We start from the raw sequence: 20102 nt of genomic DNA on the forward strand, positions 1-20102 counted from the left end.
GTCAGCGAACCTGACCACCCAATGCCGTCAGTCGCCTCTTACGACAAGCATAATCGCCGTTTACGGCAAGCATGGGTTGCTGAAAACCTATTCTACCCTGGCTCTTTACGGGCCTTTGGCTGACTAGCATCCTTTTGAATGTATATACATATGCGCCAGAGAATAACCATTGTCGATTACTCGACAGAATTTTGACATACACACGGAGGTTTTGATAAAACCATATGACAGTATATTCAAAGATAAAACTTTTACATATACACCGTGGTTGTGATAAAGCAATGTGACAGTATATTCAATGATAAAATTTATGTACATATACACCGAGGTTGTGATAAAGCAACGTGACGGTATATTCAATGATAGGATTTATGTAAATATACACCGAGGTTGTGATAAAACAACGTGACAGTATATTCAATGATAGGATTTATGTACATTTACACCGAGGTTGTGATAGAGCAACGTGACAGTATATTCAATGATAGAATTTATGTATTTATTCACCAAAGTTCCAATAAAGCAACGTTACAGTATATTCAATGATAGTATTTATGTACATATGCACTATGGTTGTGATAAAGCAACGTGACAGTATATTCAATGATAGAATTTAAATACATATACACCGAGGTTGTGATAAAGCAACGTGACAGTATATTCAATGATAGGATTGATGTACATTTACACCAAGCTTGTGATAAAGCAACGTGACAGTATATTGAATGATAAAATTTATGTATTTATTCACCAAAGTTCCAATCAAGCAACGTGGTAGTATATTCAATGATAGAATTTATGTACATATGCACCATGGTTATGATAAAGAAATGTGACAGTATATTCAATGATAGGACTTATGTACATATACATCGAGATTGTGATAAAGCAATCTGACAGTATATTCAATGATAGCATTTATGTACATATGCACCATGGTTATGATAAAGAAATGTGACAGTATATTCAATGATAAAATTTATATACATATACACAGACGTGATAAAGGAATGTGACAGTATATTCAATGATAGAAATTATGTACATATACACCCAGGTTGTGATAAACAATGTGACAGTGTATTCAATGATAGAATAAATGTACATATACACCCAGGTTGTCATAAAGCAATGTGACAGTATATTCAATGATGGAATGTATGTACATATACACCGAGGTTGTGATAAAGCAATGTGACAGTATATTCAATGATGGAATTTATGTAAATATACACCGAGGTTGTGATAAAACCATGTGACGGTATATTCAATGATAGGATTTATGTACATTTAAACCGAAGTTGTGATAAAGCAGCGTGACAGTATATTCAATGACAGAAATTATGTACATATACACCCAGGTTGTGATAAACAATGTGACAGTGTATTCAATGATAGAATAAATGTACATATACACCCAGGTTGTCATTAAGCAATGTGACAGTATATTCAATGATGGAATTTATGTACATATACACCGAGGTTCTGATAAAGCCACGTGACGGTATATTCAATGATGGAATTTATGTAAATATACACCGAGGTTGTGATAAAACCATGTGACGGTATATTCAATGATAGGATTTATGTACATTTACACCGAGGTTGTGATAAAGCAGCGTGACAGTATATTCAATGATATATTTTATGTACATATTCACCAAAGTTGTGATAAAGCAACGTGACAGTATATTCAATATATGATAGGATTTATGTACATATACACCGAGGTTGTGATAAAGCAACGTGACAATATATTCAATGATGGAATTTATGTACATGTACACCGAGGTTGTGATAAAGCAACGTGACAGTATATTCAATGATGGAATTTATGTACATTTTCACTGAGGTTGTAATAAGTTGAATTTTATACAAATATGACACTTCAGCTATCTAAAATAATCGACATTCCAGAGTGCTTGACTTATTTTCCATACTTTGAGCTTTAGCATCAATCACTTCAATTATGTTTACTTTTCAAAACTGAACATGACATGTCCGTTGGCCAGATGTCATGAGCACCTGATACAATTTCAGAAGAAAATATTTTTTCTTGCTTGTAAACATATGGTAAAAAGCCAAGGTGACTGATAAAGAGGATTCTACATTCTGATAAATACTAGCCATGTGTCGGGTGAGTGAGTGAGTGAATGAGTTTTAACCACTTTCAGTGCTTTTGCATTGTAATGTAGTAGGGGACACATTGTGTCACTATCAGCAGAACACTCCTCAGATGTTTCCACTTTTTTTATACAGCACACATCTTCGAATTGTCCATGAAGAAAGGGACAATGTAGACTGTACATATTTTTTGTATAGACTCTCCCTATTCAAAGCCAGAATTGACTACTGGGATAATATCGTAATGATATTTCCACTTCTATTATTTAATAAATTATGCTTATGCATATTATCTCAAAGTATTTCTCACTAGGCAAATAAGATTTGCTTTCAGTATAATTTTTCAGAAATAGATAAGGTTCAGACTAACTTATCATGTCATTTTAGAATATTCTTGAAGACATCACTTCATTTGATGTAAAAATTTCAAACAGTCTACTCTAAGTTAACACAACAGATGCATTGATTTGATGACACAGCGTAGACATTATTTGAATGAAACACACAGATTTCCCTCTTCCTTCAAAATACGACATTGGTGTTGACAGGTTTTGAGCTTATTAATGTGTATTTAGTAATGACATACTATGATTATCTGAAAGTGAAACAACTTTTTGTTAAAATCGGATGAGTCTGCCTCATTGACATTGTGGTTTAAAGCACAAAAATCATGAAGATAACTAAGAAAATATAATATAAATATAATTTGTATATTCTTGTCAATAGTAAAAAAAATGTTACCTCATCTTGTGACCTGCCGAAAATGATATTTTCAATTGTGGCTATGTACAATTATAATATATATTTTTATAATATAGTTATTGCCAACAGTAAGCACATACGCACATATAACTTTGTGATTAGAATGTTTTTGTTTTCTGTTTATAATACCTACATATAACACAACCGCACCATCTCTTTTAATGGATCAGTGTCACCGATTGCATTCAGGATATTTGTCATGAACATTTTAGCTTGGCAACGCTTTGATCATCTGCACCTTTGTTATTAATGCAACTGACGTTTGATGTGGTAGGAAACATTTGAATATGCCTGGAGATGTATCTCAGAAACTGAAATTGGCCATTAGCTTTCAAAGCAGAGCACCATCTTGGAGTTTAGTTTAACATATTGTACAGTCAAAAAAACGAGATTGGGCACAATTGCAACCCTTATCGCCATTTGAGAAGTATACTACTCAAAGTTTGTAAAGGATCGCCACTTTAAAAGGCAATACGTCAAACTGTGCACAGGTGTTGAACTGGCCGAAAACAATATTACGTGAAATCATGTTTTAATTACTAAAAGTCCGTTGCCATTTGCCAAACAATGCCAACAAGCACCATTTGACCAATAATCAGTCAATTCAGTCAAAATGAGAGTATCTGACCAAATCTTTAACGAAAAAAATCTTGCAAGCAAATTCATTGTCCTTGGAAAACAACTCTCAGAAGCGAGTTTGTGATCCATGTGATGCGATCACAGCCTGGCACCGTCGTCTCATGCTCCCAATAAGTGTATAGATTGTTGCCTAAGGAAGATTAATCCACTCTTCAATAAGAGCATTGCCGAGTTCCCGTACATGTTTAAGTTGCCTGAAGGACATGGCGTCATGACAGGCTAAACTGCAGTTCATTCCACATTTGTTCGATAGGCTTAAATGGTTACCGGGCTGGCCACTCCATGCGGACAATTGGTCTTATACTTTCAGTAGCACCAACGGCCCTGGCACGATGAGGTCGTGCGTTACGATCCAAATGGATGAAGTGCGGTCCAGAATGTCGTCCCTGTAGCGCCCAACAGTAACCGTGCCTCACTGTAGGTCACAGAGGTCGGTACTTCCAGCTCTACTGATCCCACCCCAAATCATGATTGAGCGCAACGTGACACATTCAATATGCGAACATCATTAGTTTTGACTGTCTGGAATTTCGGGACTACATCTGACACAATTTTGCACTTTTATTAAAGTTTAAGTTATTATTTTTTGTTTTTCTGGGGGTGATTTGGGGCTTTAACGTAATGCGGAAGGAAAGCCTATAATTACGCCGATTTATTAATTCCGTGAAATCCACGAGCACGATTTGGGGCTTACAGATCATGGAAAGAGGTCGAGTCACGATACCTATTCATATATAGTTCATGCTTAAGCGCACGAATTATTGACACCTGTTGGTATGAACACAACGATAGCAACATCAATATATAATCTCTAAAACCACTTTGTGCACTTTTTATTTATAACTGACAGTTACAATGTTACGTTAGTTGGGAGGCACCATCTATAATCTCTGTTGACTCTCTAACAAGCAATACTTGACACCATAAGAATTTGTTACACGTTCGTAAAAGCCTGACAGCGTTATGCACAACCGTCTTAAGGAAGTACACATTGTAATCCTTGGATCTCAGCAAGTGCGACACAAACACATGTTCAATAGTTTACCAGGTTCTATTAATACAAGTTTTTTTTTATAGGGATTACACATAGTGCACGTAGGCTCGATAAAGCACGTAGCAGTTTATACAGGTTGAATATGTATATGTGACATTCAAAGTAAATACATTAGTTAACTATTATGTAAAATAGAGAATACACTACCATCTCTAAAGGATTAAGGGTGATCTCTCTCTACTGAATTAATTTGGATGTTCCCAGCCTTTGTGCATAATTTTACGAGGAACAAATAGCTAGACTTGTACCTGATATATTATTCAAAGCAGCGTTAAACTAAACTCACTCATTCGTCACCCATTACACGCTTTGATCAAAGATCTACTTGAACGTTCGTTTAGAAATAGAAACGTGTTATATGTTAAATGTATAGCTGAAGGAACTTTAAAGGTACATAGAAAATAAATAAATTCAATCCAGGATTAAATATAATATCCTACATACTTACTACATAAAATATTTTGTGTGTGTAAATTTAAGAATATAATTGGCTGGTGGATAAACAGTACCAGAACAATTTCGCTTTCTATCACGGAGTTCATCAACACATAACTGTTACACTGTAGACTCATGAAAATATGTATGGAAGCGTGACATAATGTCTACTAATCATAAGTATATATCGTGATTAGTAGACGTTGTCTGTGTGTTTGTTTGTTTGTTTATTTAAATTTCCTACATGGTAAAGGGTCATATCTTTTGACGGTATTTGAAATTAGATAAAATTTAAGACAATATAAAAATATATTTATCATATGTGGATATTTGGGCTCGACTTCGGTGTTCCAATCTCATTATCTTTTCCTTTATTTTGTAATTTCACCAAGGGATGGTGTCAGATGTGCAGTTTATTACTTGAGGCAGCGAGATAAACAGAAGATTCATTTGGATCATTAGGTCCAACAGCACCACCATCTAGACTATACTGTTTATTAAACTGCCGAGTAAAAGCAAGTATACTCATAAAAATGTGATTTGACCAAAACATCACAAATATATAGACGTTTAAGGCTCAACTAAAGTGATTGAATAACCCCGGGTTTGGTCAGTAGTTCGCATTTTACTAACCAAATGTGTAACCAATTTTTACTAATAAATATAGACCTTTATGGGTTATCCTCTGCCCCTTTTTCACCTTCGTTATACCCTTGAATAAGAAAACAGCGTTATCACTACCCCACCCCCACCACCCACCCCCCACCTACCACCCCCCAACCTAAAGTAAACATATTTTAACAAGAGCAATCTGATCAGATATCGCGTTTTCATCACATGGGACACAACTCCTATTCTACACAGGGTGGCGCCACGATCGAGCCAAACGAAAGTAGGCTTGAAATGGCTAAGGTGGAAACTAATCCGTGATATATGCTAGTGAATACTCTTGCCCCGGGAAGATGGCTTTAAGTGATCAGAGTCCGGTTTATCTCGAGTGAAACTGAGTTTGGTGGGGGATGACAAAACGCAACATGGAAATTGAACAGAGATTGTTTACGAGATGTAGTTTGGTATCTGACTATTAAATATTTGAATAATTACATAAAGCGAAGTTGTACCTGAAGTAACCACAAGAGTTCAGAGATCATATTAATATACCAATACTGTGCTGCGTCTTAACAACACAGGCGAATCCAGAAATGGAAAAATAACATCACCGTATTGGTTTATGACTTTTTGACTTTATGGCTTGTGGCGTTTATATAGCCAGATGTGACGTATAAGTGACCAAAATGTCCGATGCTGTTCCCATTTTGACTTAATCCCGTGTTTGTTCAGGTGGACAATTGACTAGCCTTTGCCTCCGGTCGGGCAGAATACTCTCACCTTTTTGCGAACACCTTGAATCATCATTATTTGATAGTGATTCATAAACACATAATCATAATAAAGCAGGAAAGATATTCCTTATGAATAGGGAAAGGGTTTTGTCGCTGTTAGTTCATGTTACCGGTGGGATTGGATACGCTCGCATTTTTTTGCGAACAGCTGGTATCACACGCGATACACATGTTCATGGTATAATCTTACAAAGGACTCTGCTTGTAGCAGAGATTTCAGCTTTTATCCACCCAGCTGTGAGAATACATTAAAAATATAAAGAAAATGTTAGGTTCTGTCAAGTCGTTATAATTATTACCAGCGTCGATTTTACGTCACACGATATCAATTCTAGGCATTACACCCAATGGGCGTTCTTTTTGTTCCATACGACAATAACTTTTCTTTGGAAAAGATATAAGCGATGGTTCAACCTGTCGCTTCTTGTCTTGTTCCATACAATATCATTTTTGTATCATTACACATACTCTAAGTAGGTATTACAATGTAACGGAACGAAGTCACCTTATGCGTCAGAAGCAATTCTTTCATAAACCATAAGTCCTTTTGTATTGGTGAGTATGAAAACCACATACTTCAATACATAAAAGGACCCGTTTCTCTAAACACTGAACACTTTAGCTTGACATACACAACATTTTATTCGTTGTTTCTAAAATGTTCTCTGCATGTGGTCACATCAGTCTGTTTTCAGACGTTACTATCTGGAAACCACTTCCAGTTCCGGTCCAGTCCATGTCTAAAAGAGCAGTCATAATGTTTAAAGTTGAATATTGCTGTAAATCGGAAATGTTTATGGTCACTAAGTTTTCACGAATAACGATAATATGTGAATTGGCTTGAAATTTGATCATTATGATATTTTAGAGGCAAATGTTCTTTCAGGCTTCTTCACAGCAACACTTATCAGGGTTCAAGATGCTGCTGACGCTGATGTTGCCTGTGCTGCCTGCACCACCGCATATAAGTCAGATACAGATATGGACTGTCCGTAAGTAAATTCAATCTCAATATTCAAAACTCATCAAGAGATATGACAAATGAGATATATTTACAGCAATCTAAACGATTGTGGCCTACCGCTGTCTGTATCTGCCTTTAACATAAATGTTAATGTTTTTGAGGAGCAATGGAACAGACAAAATGAGTAGTTTGTTCTGCATATCACGCAGGACTTGAAAGGTTATGGTGATTATCATCAGACTCGGAGCCTTGGCTTATAGCTTATCATCATGCCCCAACAGAGTGGGCTGTTCCTTGTGCACACAGGTTTGTCTGGTCGAGACAGGCAGCAATCTGGCGGGAATACTCTTTTTATGGCAACATTCATATTATTCCAACATTTCAGAACGTTTACACCCACTATTTATCCTTAAAAACATATGCTGATATTGTTTAAAAGACATCAAATGATACAATAGGGGTTTATTTTAGATGTACATGACTTAAAACATGCGTAACTGATACTTTGCAGAAACTTGAAAGAGTACCTTAATTGTCTCGAAAATGCTGCGGGAACGACAGATTGGTGTACACTTTCAACAGAAGATGCCCAGAAAGTCACAAAAGCTACTTGCAGTGAGCCAAAGTTCCCCCATGTGTTTACGTTGATTCGCCTGCATTGGCGTTTTATGTGTATAATTTACTTTCGTAGTATATATTGATAGCATGACTACTTAAGCTAGTTAGATATGTATTCATGACAATTGTAAGTCTTTATAAAAGTTAAATTCCTATTAAATTATAAAGAAATGCAAATAATGATATAGAATGGTAAATAAATAGGGTGACATATATAACAGGAAAACTGTAAAATTTAACTGAGTAACAAAAATACCTATTGCTAATACAATGACAATTGTCTACTTCCTAAAAAGAGTTAAACAAAATAATCGTATTCTATTACAATCAGATTGTTTTGATATATTCGATTATTTTCAACAGGGTACAATTTGTTTAGCTTTGATGCATAGTGGAATCTGACCGTTCAGGTAAAAGCACGAAGCATGTGTTCAGTACTCACCATTTGGCTGAATTGCAAATTGCGTTTCATGTGAAGGTGACAATAGGTATGCAACAGTCTGATTGGCCAAAAGGTACTCATCCTCGGGTTTCCATTGACGCATGTAGATTGACGGCCTATTTTTGCTATACAAATACTTGGGCTAATCTGTACCTACATTTCACCCTGCGACTATTTGAGGTAAAGCATTAAAATAGATCTAGACTCGAACAGTTATTGATCCAAGATCTCGTTTGTTGCAAAAGAAATGTCCTAAATTCAAAAATGCTTCCCTTAGGGTTCGAGTGAGAGTTTTCAGAAGTTGTTCTTTTTTATATATCCTAAATCCGTTTCGTTGAGTAGTTGGACAATGATGCAGCACATAATGTGGATTCCAATTGAATTTCAGAGACAACCTTGGGAGCACCCTGCACATGCCTAAAGGATTTTTGGGGAAGTGAATGCAGGTAATTACAAACTTCATGTGATGAGATTCCCTTCTTTGATTTAACTTTCAAACCATTAAAAAAAAAATAACTGTTCAATCTATATTCATATTACAATAAAATGGGTGTATTATAGCTTATGTATATGTTTCATTTTGTTTCAATAGCAGTAGAATTATATAAGAAGAATTACAGATTATTAGACATGGCCGTGTTCACAGCCTACACGTTGTTTTAGATCTCTGGAGCACTACACTGATTGTCTCAACACAGCACATGATGCAGCATGTGGAAGTGGTGACACAGCCTCGAAACTTATTACCAGAGCGACTGGGAGATCGCATCCGAAATGTAGTGAGTATTATCAGTTGTACACGTGCAATGTACTTGCTGCTACACATAATATCTGCAAGATGAATTGTTCACCAATGCGTATTCGGCCCCTTTCTTTTGCAATAACCGTCATAATCTAACATTCGACAATGAATTAATTATCAAACCTCTACATATCTCGGGGATCTGTAATCGATTCTTGATGTGAAAAACTCCGGACTTCACAAGTTAATTCTAATATATAAATCAGTCAACAATAAGAACTTAACATGCATACTGCCAATTTAATCATTAACACAAAAAATGGTTGACAACAATACAAAATAATTGACATGGTTTAGCGTAATAATGCAGCCCAACTCCCGACCGCCCTAAACTAACGGGCAAATAAACGCCACCTAACAATTTTCTGGTCTAAAACAAAACAGACGCAAAATTTAGTAACAGTTGATGTTTTATTCTAAAAAAAACAATTATACAAAAACGCTATTTGAAAATGACAAGATTAAAAACCATGTACTTGAAGTTCTGCAGACACGTTTATCATGCTGGGGGCACTGTCCAGTATTCGATCACATCCGCAGAATCGACGTTGATCTCTTTCATAGTCCCGTGCTACGCACATGGCTCAGTATCGGATGTGACCCCCCACAGCAACGATGCTGGACCTAACACGACGTCGAACTGAGTACACGAGTCTACGCCATTCTTCCTGCAGGGCAATTGCCAAGGCATCCCTCGTCAACGGCGGCTGTTAATGTTTCCGAATCCTCTGTCCAAGTTGGTCCCAGAGGTGCTCTATTGGCTACTGCTCCAGTGATCTGGCTGGCCACTGTAATACGATCACGTTGTTTGCGTTCAGAAAGTCGCTAGTAATTCGAGCTGTGTGAGAGGTGGCGTTGTCCTGCTGAAACAGCGTCCGTCGGTGTCGTTGCAGGATTGGCAGTACCACAGGCCGAAAAACTTCTTTAATGTAACGACGTGCAGTGAGATTTCTGTCGATGATGACCAGATCTGTCTTCTGGTCCCCGCGACCCCAGACCATGACAGTACCACCTCCATAAGGCTCCACTTCTTTGACGCAACAACGTGCCGTCCGTTCACCACGTCGTCGGTAGATTCGAACCCGCCCATCAGACGTGCAAAGCGGGCACCTAGTCTTGTCGCTGAAGAGCACTCTTCGCCAATTTCACTGCTGCCACTGCTGTACAGTCCTGGCCCGTCTCAGTCTGTGACGTCGGTGTAGAAACGTTAACGTCATGCCCTTGAAAGGTCGATAGGCACGGAGACCAAACAGGCGGAGTCGTCCAGCAACGGTCCTTCTGCTGACTGGATGTCCAAGGCTGTTTGCGGATGATGACGTCACAGTTAGGAATCTGGACCATAGGTGAAGCACCCGTAAATACCGGTCCTCCTTTAAGGGTCGTGACCTTAGGTCTTCCACTCCTCGGCCTGTCTCAAGTACTGCCAGTTTGCCTGTGACGTGTGACAAGACTGGCGATGGTGCACTTGAAGCAGCCAATGATCCTGGCAACGTGCTCCTGCGTCGCTCCCATTTGCAACATACCGATGGCTCTCTCCCTCTGCTTAGTCGAGGCATGTTCGTTGTTTTAAACGATTTCATGTGATGACAGAGTACAAACCTGCTCATGTATTTACCAAAATTTCATATGGGTAACTTGTTCGTGCTGTTTGGCAAATTTGTTGAAAACTGACGACCATTATTTATTTGGTGGCGTTTCTTTTGCCCTCTAGTTTATTATCATCAAGGAAACAGTTTACTGCTATTGGGCGTCTCATCTATGATTCGGTTTGAAGGAACATAACCTCAAAACATATTGCTTGGTTAGCTAATGAAATGTCGTGGAATCATATGCATTATTATTTATAACATAATATCATTGTGAATCTTCATTTACAGAAAAGCGTTTTGAACAAGATAATCAAGTCGAAGCTTGAAAGAAATTGTTTGAGTGCTAAATTGCGTCACAAACTATCGAGAAGCACTTCGGCTGAACCTTTTCACGCTTTTGTATATGAACTAAAGATTGAAATCTCAACCAACATATTATATTTCTGTGGTGTAATAGATTTAAATACCGAAGGAAAAACATGTTCATCATTTGTACAAAGCACAAATTAATAAAAAGAATTCATCAGTAAGAGTGTCGCCAGTCATGGAGTGCACTGATGTTTTACTTTATAGATCAATAGAAATATGAACGTCACGTGGCGACGTACGATACATTTGGACCTAAACTTTAAAACCATAAATTCAGTATTGTTTTTTTAGAAATAAACGACTCCTGGTCGTTGTTTGTTGTACAATAGACAACTGCGGGGAGAATAAACCAGGAGGGGTGTAGCAGTGTTTTATTGTACGATAAACAACGACCACGAGTCGTTTACTTCTTATATGAGATATCAACACTATGTACAGCCTCTTCAAGGATGATAACACAATGTACAAGCTTTAAAAATATTAATATGCGTATTTTATCAATTATAATGATGACTCCCTCAATAGAATCCGATCTCGGCAATGTCGGACAAGAGAGAGAGCAAAGTTCTCACTTTCAGTCATAGTGAGTCATATAAGTCTCATCAGGCAATACGTACCACGTATGATTCTCGTCAGTTATACATTCAGTTATGGCCTGATGAGACTCATACATGTACGTGGTACGAGTTGATAGTGTAAGCCAGTTAAAACTGAGATCAATCTTACTCCACTTATTTAATTATTACTATATATATAATTTATTTTTTTTTAATACAATTTGGTTCTGGCATTTATGCTATCGCAATGCTGTATATACATATACTGTCTATGCACTAGATTCGTAGGTTTTTTTCACAAATAATATTATCACACAATGCTATGAACTAGATGATTTATTTTGTCATTGAGACATGATGGTAAGATTACATAATTGTCTTGGCATAAGTGTGATAACGTATAATATCAACTTATTATCACAACAGGTACCACCACCACCACCAGCACCAGCACAACAACGACAAAAGGTAACACATGTAAAATTATCAGTTCAAAAGCTCTCCATAATGTATGAGCCTATATACCTTATTTTACTAGAAAATGACTCCAGACTCGATTATTTATAAACCGCTGTCATATAACTGGAATATTGCCGAGTTCGACGTTAAACAACAAACAAACTTTGTCATTAAGACATGATGGTAAGATTGGCTAACTGTCTTGGTATAAGAGTGATAAAGTATTATATTCACTAATTATATCCACGTATTTGGAGTGTAGTATACTGCTGGATGTAACAAAGCCCCAGAGAGACCCATGTAAATGCCAAAGGGAATACTCATTACAGTAAACTACGGTTATAACGAACCCAAAGGGACCACTAATTTTAGTTCGTAATAACCGTAGTTCGTTATAGTGAGTGAGTGAGGTTTTACGCCGCTTTTAGCAATATTCCAGCAATATCACGGCGGGGGACATCAGAAATGGGCTTCACACATTGTACCCATGTCGGGAATCGAACCCGGGTCTTCGGCGTGACGAGCTAACGCTTTAACCACTAGGCTACCCGACCGCCCGTAGTTCGTTATAAGCAAATATAGAGCATATATGCAACAAATGGCTGGGACTAAAAACAAGTTCGTTATATCGGTAAGTTTGTTATAAGAGTGTACTGTATATATACATAGTATCTGTACAAAACGTTAGTTTACTTTGGTAGTTAAGAGAAACATTACTAACATCAATTACTCTTTTACAAAACAACAACAGGTACCACTCCGACAACATCAGCAGCAATAACAGCACGCAACAAAGGTGAAAATATCGAGTTTAAAACCTCACCATAATGTATGGGCTTTATTTTCGAAAACTTGCTTTTATATCAGAAAACAATGCAAAGCGTCAGTTTTCTTTGGTAATTTATAGACATTAACATCACTGACCCTTCTAGAAAACAACAAGCAACACCAGCAAAAAGTTAGAAGTTCAAAAAGTTCAAAAGTATTGAGTAGTTTGTTGTTTCTTTGTTGTTTAACGCCGCACTATTCCTGTTATATGACGGCGGTCTGTAAATAATGGTCTTATGAGCATCGATCCACGTAATTAACACACTATCCCGTTGGTAGCCTCAAGACGCCTTTTATCGCAATCATGGGTTCCTGAAGACCTATTCTAACCCGGATCTTCACGGGTCTGCATCTGTTGATTAGTAATCTATGTAAGATGACATACTTCCAAACCTAACTACATTGTGCCAAGATTGTCTTGTCCTTCTCATGCCAGCTGGTACGGTTACGTGGCTGGGTAACGGGGGTGACTTTTGCTTCCAAGGCGTGTGTTTTGGTTAAGTCTGTATGTTTGTTGTTTAACGCCACATTCAGCATTATGCCATCTATATAGAAACGGCGTTGTAAATAATCGTGTCTGAACCAGACAAACCAGTGATTGATATCTTGAGCATCGATCCACGCAAATGGGATACAATGACATGCCTCAACCAAGTCAGAGAACCTGACCATCCGATCCCGTTAGTCGCCTCTTACGGCAAGCATGGGTTCCTAAAGACCTATTCAACACCGGATCTCCACGGGCCTTTGGTTCACCAGCATCCTTTTGAATATTAAGATATATATTTATATACATAATAATGATACCCTGTGTGACACGTGATCCTTTCATAATCTATCATCAACCAGTGTTTTTAAGTTAACTCATTGCTCAGTATATTGGCTTCTATTGTGCAAAACCACCAGTAGCTAAAGTGATGACGTAAATCCTACTGGGGTATCATGCAGGAAGCTGGAGTACTGTAAGTCCCGATTATCCCTAACGAGGTGGCCTAGCTTTGGTTACTGGTGGCCTATAGCCCGTGTTTTAAAACTGTATGTATAATATTGTTATGCTCAAATATGTTTCATAAATTGTGTCTCAATACAGTATGCTCAAATATGTTTCACAACTTGTTTTTAAATAAAACCTTGCATACAAAAACTAAATTGCTGAAATAATGCCAATGCGACGTTAAATTTGAACTCACTTTACTCACCTTATAAGTGAGTGATTGAATTTCGTTGTCTTCCGCAATCCGTATTATTACAGCACTATCACGTGGCATGTGAATACTCGAATCTGAGCAATGCACGCGTTGTAATCACCTCATACCATTGCAGTCGGTAATTACGATAAGCAATTCGCACCTGGGATCTTCTAGTTATCCACGTATAGAGTGTATATTCATGTTATGAGACACGTATAAGGAGACACGTGTTGCTGAGATAAGGGTGTTTCCATTCACTCCTGATCTTTTCAGCTGTGGGAGCTTTTGTTGTTTTGTGTTGTTGAAACGGAAAGGTGGTCACAATGGACTCACTGGCACTTACTTTAATGGATTGGTGACTTGGTTGACAGCGTGGATAAATGCTCATGGTGCTGATCACTGGATTCTCTGGTCCAGACTCTATTGTTTTACAGGCTTCTTTAGTTTGTCAAGAATATTGCTGTCTGTCGCGTCAGGGAAAACACACCTACTCTTTCTATAAAAAAATGTGTTGGGTGCTACAGGTACAGTTTATGCTTACTCTTTTCTCGAACACCTGGTGTCATCGCTGATTTTAGTGATCCATTAATAATATTTCCATCATTCTATTTTGTTGATACAGATTATTCATTGGCCTTTTGAATATAGATTCCTCCAGGCAGCATCATGTCGACGTTTCCATAACTGTCGATTACAGATTATGACCATGTTAACGCTAAGTATAGGCAATGAATATACAGGTATTTTAATCAACCTATTTTCCGAGGCAAAATAGCGACTGCAGGTACATGTGCATCAATGACTTTAAAATCAACGGGAAACCATCTATGTAACATCACTGGGTGTAATGAATGTCTTTGTTTTTATTCACAAATGCTGTCAAATATGGTATATATTACATCGTTGTCTAGGGACATTAAAATATTTTTAAATAACGCTTTTTATACTGCATACGCGCCATTGTCAACACAGTGTGTCTTGTGTAAATAGTGAATTCCCTGTATCATGTGTTGTGTTCATTCTGTATAGGTTCCGGAGCTTCTCCACTGAGAATGTACAGTGCCATAGCTTCCTTTCTTCCCTTCGTCCTTGCTGCATTCCGACTTTGACCGACCCAGGAATCGCACCGAATGCCTGCTGTCCAAACGTCCATCGAGTGCCGTCGCTTATGTCAAATGAGCCAAATGTCAAATTGTCAAATGAATTAATCCGTATGATTACCATTCTTAAAACTCCTGATAGATAACAACAACAAATTGTTAAGAAATCTTAGCAGTTTTGTTTTAATCGTCATTGCAAGATTTAAATGGATTTTGGTGAAAAATATATTATGATATTTTTAATGATGTGTGCAGTGTCAGTTAGATAGAACAAGTTATTTGTTATCACTATTTTCATATTGGATGTGATTTATAAATATTTTCATTTTGAAAATAATGCTGCTGCAAACTGACTAACGGGGAAAAATCTCCAACGTACATTTAGGCCCAGCTGATGACGTTTCCTGATGACGTGGGCCTCCCCAAGAGGAACACTGACAAATAGAAAATGTCATCAACCCTTTAGACACTTTTGCAGCAGATCAGTAAATATGTCCAAGTTATAAGTTTTGTTGGATTGTGCGTGTTAACGGAATTACCTATGTGATTGAAGAATATCCCTGTAATAAAATTATTTGCAATTGTCATTTTCTTGTGTTGTTGTCTGTTGTTGTTGTTGTAGTCTCGCCTAAAGGATGTCCGCTGGTCTGTATTTAGACTGTCAGACTGTTTTCTTTTCTGAGATGGATTCAATCAAGAATGTTTTAGATATATATATTATCTAGATGATTGAATCTATCTTGGCAATAGAAAATAACGGCACCGCCAAATTCACAATTACTAAAGGTGAGGTGAGTGAAATGGGTTTTAATATCACGTAGAAGATTATTGCACTTCCACGCGCGCGTGCGTGTGTGGTTTTGTAGTGCTAGCCTGGTGACGGGTGGGTATTCCAACGAAACATTGACCCAAGACATAGAGCAACGAATTCTCAGGAATGGTTTAACGAGCAAAATGTTACACACTTGAACCCAATTGAAAATATTTTGGGGAATCATGAAGGACAATATCAACAACAAAAATCTCAAAAATGTGATATGAAAGCATATGTGGTGAAGTATTGGGATAGTATGACTCGTGATTTTCAATCTTCCTTGAAAGGCTGCAGTTAAAGGCAACTATACATGTCGTAAGAGGCGACTAACGGGATCGTGTGGTCAGGCACGCTGACTAGGTTTGATGCATGTCGTTGTATCCCAATTGCATGATGTCAAGATGTTAATCACTGAATTGTCTGGTCAAGACTCGATTATTTACAGACCGCCATTATATAGCTGGTATATTGCTGAGTGCGGCGTTAAACAACAAACAAACAAAAACATGATATGCAGCATGCCTCGCCGCATTGAAGCATGTATTCGGAAATGGTATTAGAGGTGGTTTCATCAGTTATACGTTTAGTTATGGCCTAATGAAACTCATACGTGGTACAAGTTGAAAGCGCAAGCCAATTAAAACTGTGTTCAATCTTATTTAATTATTACTATATATACTATTTGGTACTGGTATTTATGCTATCACAATGCTTCATATACATATACTGTCTATGAACCAGATTCGTAGGGGTCTTTTTCACAAATACTATTACCACGCAATGCTATGAACTAATTATACATAATTTATTTTGTCATTGAAACATGATGGTAAGATTACATAATTGTCTTGGCATAAGAGTGATACCGTATTCTATCAACTTATTATATTCACGTATTTGGAGTGTAGTACACATTAGTGCATGTAACAGAGCCCCACACAGATATGCCAATAGAGATTAATCATTATATATACATATAACCTACACAAAAAGTTAGTTGTCTGTGTTAATTAATAGAAAAACATCAGGTACCACCACCACCACCAGCACCAGCACCACCAGCACAACAACAAAAGGTAACACAGGTAAAATAATCAGTTCAAGAGATGAATGGGACTATATACCTTAATCTTTTAGAAAAATGTCTCCAGATTCGATTATTTATAAATCCCTGTCATATAACTGGAATATTGCTGAGTGCGACGTTAAACAACAAACAAACTTTGTCATTAAGATATGATGGTAAAATTACATAACTGTCTGGGTATAAGAGTGATTAAGTATTATATCCACTTATTATATCCACGTATTTGGAGTGTAGCATATACTGATGTAACAAAGACCCCAAAAGACCCATGTAAGTGCCAGATGGGAATACTCATTATCTATACATAGTATCTATATAAAACGTTAGTTTCCTTGGTAATTAGTAGAAACATCAATGACTCTTTTAAAAAACAACAACAGGTCCCACTCCGACAACTTCAGCAGCAACAACAACAACAGGATACGATGACATGCATCAACCAAGTCAGCGAGCCTTACCACCCGATCCCATAAGTTGCCTCTTACGACCACCATGCTTGCCGTAAAAGGTGACTATGCTTGTTGTAAAAGGCGACTAACGGGATCGGAAGGTTAGGCTCGCTGACTCGGTTGATGCATGGATCGATGCTCATAATATTAATCACTGGATTGTCTGGTCCAGACTCGAATATTTACTGTGTGAGACCGGAATAATTCAGTGATGGCATAATGTCTTGCGTCGATGTCGTTTTTCAGTTACACTCAACTTGAAGACATTTACGTGCGCACACAGCAGCACTTTAATCAAGACAAAAGTCTAACGATTCTTCTCAAAGCAATCTACATCACATTCGTAGCATATACAATGACACAGAAGATTACTTACCAGTAAACAAGTTACCCTGGCGACATAGAACGTTATCACTTGCTGGACGCCACCATCTTGAATCAAGTCTCGCACTCGGGAGATCTCGTTATGTATTGACACAATAACTTTAACATTGAACACAAGCAAAACATATATGCAGGGCAGATACTACAATCTGATATTAAATGACAATACAGGTAAAACTGACCCGTGAAGATCCGGGGTAGAATAGATCTTCAGCAACCCATGCTTGCCATAAAAGGTGACCATGCTTGTCGTAAGAGGCGACTAACGGGATCGGGTGGTCAGACTCGCTGACTTGGTTGATGCATGTCGTCGTATCTCAATTACGTTGATCGATGCTCATGATGTCAATCACTGGGTTGTCTGGTCCAGACTCGATTATTTTTCAGACCGCCGTCATATGGCTGGTATTTTGCTGAGTGCTGCGTTAGACAACAAACAGCTAGAACTTCTCAAAACTAAGACGCTGGAAGACGGTAAGCAGAGTTGTGTCCCTTAATAGACTTAAGATACCAGTCGTGGTTTCGATTCACAGACATAAACTTTCCAGACATAATCAGTTCGTGGTCACGCACAGAAAATACCTTGTTCTAAATTCTCCTTTGGGTAACAGGATAGTATTGCTGAGACTAGACTGATCAACACATTGAAAAGGAGATATACAAGTCGGCAATGGGGAAGACATACACCTGTCCATGTGGGCACCCCGCATACTAAAACACATCAACGGTATCTGGAGTAAACCAAGTCCACTTCCCACCAGATATCCGTATCCGACGAATCTGAAACTCGATTTGCCGATGGCCGTGATTCAGCTGGACTATTGAGAACAGAGGCATTACACAACATTCATTCACTCGTCTCCGAGGCAGTGGGTACATGTCACTAGTGTTTCACTTGTACATTACACATACAGCGAACTAACTATAGCCTGGACTTCCAACATATTACTGTGTCTGATTTGCTGTTCGGTCCTTTAGCTGGATGCATTTAACGAATCAAGCTGTACCCAAGACAACTTTTAGATCGGATTAATACAGTGATGGCACAACGTCTTGCGTCTATGTCGTTTATTCGGTTACACTCAACTTACGGACATTTACGTGCGCATACAGCAGCACTCTGATCATAACTACGTTTAACTGACAAGTGTGTATTTTAGCACATGCATTATTGATTATTTCTGGATCGATGTCGTCTGATGTTTGTTGTAAGTCACATTGTTAAATACGTTGATTAAAATTTTGATTTAGCTCAACTGCAATGGTTTCAATTCTGTTACGGGTTGGTATAGGTCCCCAGTACTTCACATGTGAGGTACAATCACCAATAATGGGACCGGGAATGGTTGCTCATACTTTCAGCTTGCTAGCGTGGCTGCTTGGATAGAGGTGGAGCATTGCTTACTGTTGCATACAACATCCACAATTCGCTTATTCACTCACCACACTATGATGTTTCTCGAGAACAACTTTGACTCAGGGTGGTCTTATTTACATAAAAGAGTGCATGTTAAGATATAAACTGTCACATATATCATTTCAATCCCCTAGAGACATTTGTATGTGCTATGACTGTGAGGAATTCTGGCGATAATAATAATATAAGAGAAAAACTATAGTAGCTCTGTCCAGTATCATATTGCATAAAACGCGTGGCACGGTATAATGAAGTCTGATCTGCCCAAGACCTGGTGAAACAGTGAGTGAGTGAGTATGGTTTTACGTCGCTTTTAGCAGTATTCCAGCAATATAACGGCGGGGGACACCAGAAATGGGCTTCACACATTGTACCCATGTCGGGAATCGAGTCCGGGTCTTCGGCGTGACGAGCTAACGCTTTAACCCATAGGCTACCCGACTGCCCCTGGTGAAAGAAACGTTCCGAAGAGAGAATAGATAATATTGAAAGTAACAACCCTTGTTCTTCAGCATGTTTAAAAAATGTCGGCGGCAGCAGAAAACTTACAAGTGAAATGTGGGAGTAAAGCCCCTAGTGATGCAGGTCGCACACGTCGACGACTTTGCTGAAACAC

The 20102-nt window shown here is 38.0% G+C and overlaps 1 protein-coding gene across 1 annotated transcript in view; it reads left to right on the forward strand.

Annotated features, from left to right (window-relative positions):
- LOC125371703 overlaps positions 1 to 15922 on the forward strand; it is a 61469-nt gene extending 45547 nt beyond the window's left edge. The window contains exons 2-6 of the mRNA XM_048386277.1: positions 7304 to 7409; positions 7893 to 7996; positions 8830 to 8887; positions 9105 to 9220; positions 15265 to 15922. Of these exons, the coding sequence (XP_048242234.1) occupies positions 7304 to 7409; positions 7893 to 7996; positions 8830 to 8887; positions 9105 to 9220; positions 15265 to 15344 (464 nt within the window). The 3' untranslated portion in view covers positions 15345 to 15922. The remainder of the gene's footprint in view (positions 1 to 7303; positions 7410 to 7892; positions 7997 to 8829; positions 8888 to 9104; positions 9221 to 15264) is intronic.
- The last annotated feature ends 4180 nt before the right edge of the window (positions 15923 to 20102 follow it).

The sequence above is a fragment of the Haliotis rufescens genome, unplaced genomic scaffold, assembly GCF_023055435.1.
Source record: "Haliotis rufescens isolate VD_foot unplaced genomic scaffold, xgHalRufe1.0.p SCAF_6, whole genome shotgun sequence".
Classification (NCBI taxonomy): Eukaryota; Metazoa; Mollusca; class Gastropoda; order Lepetellida; family Haliotidae; genus Haliotis; species Haliotis rufescens.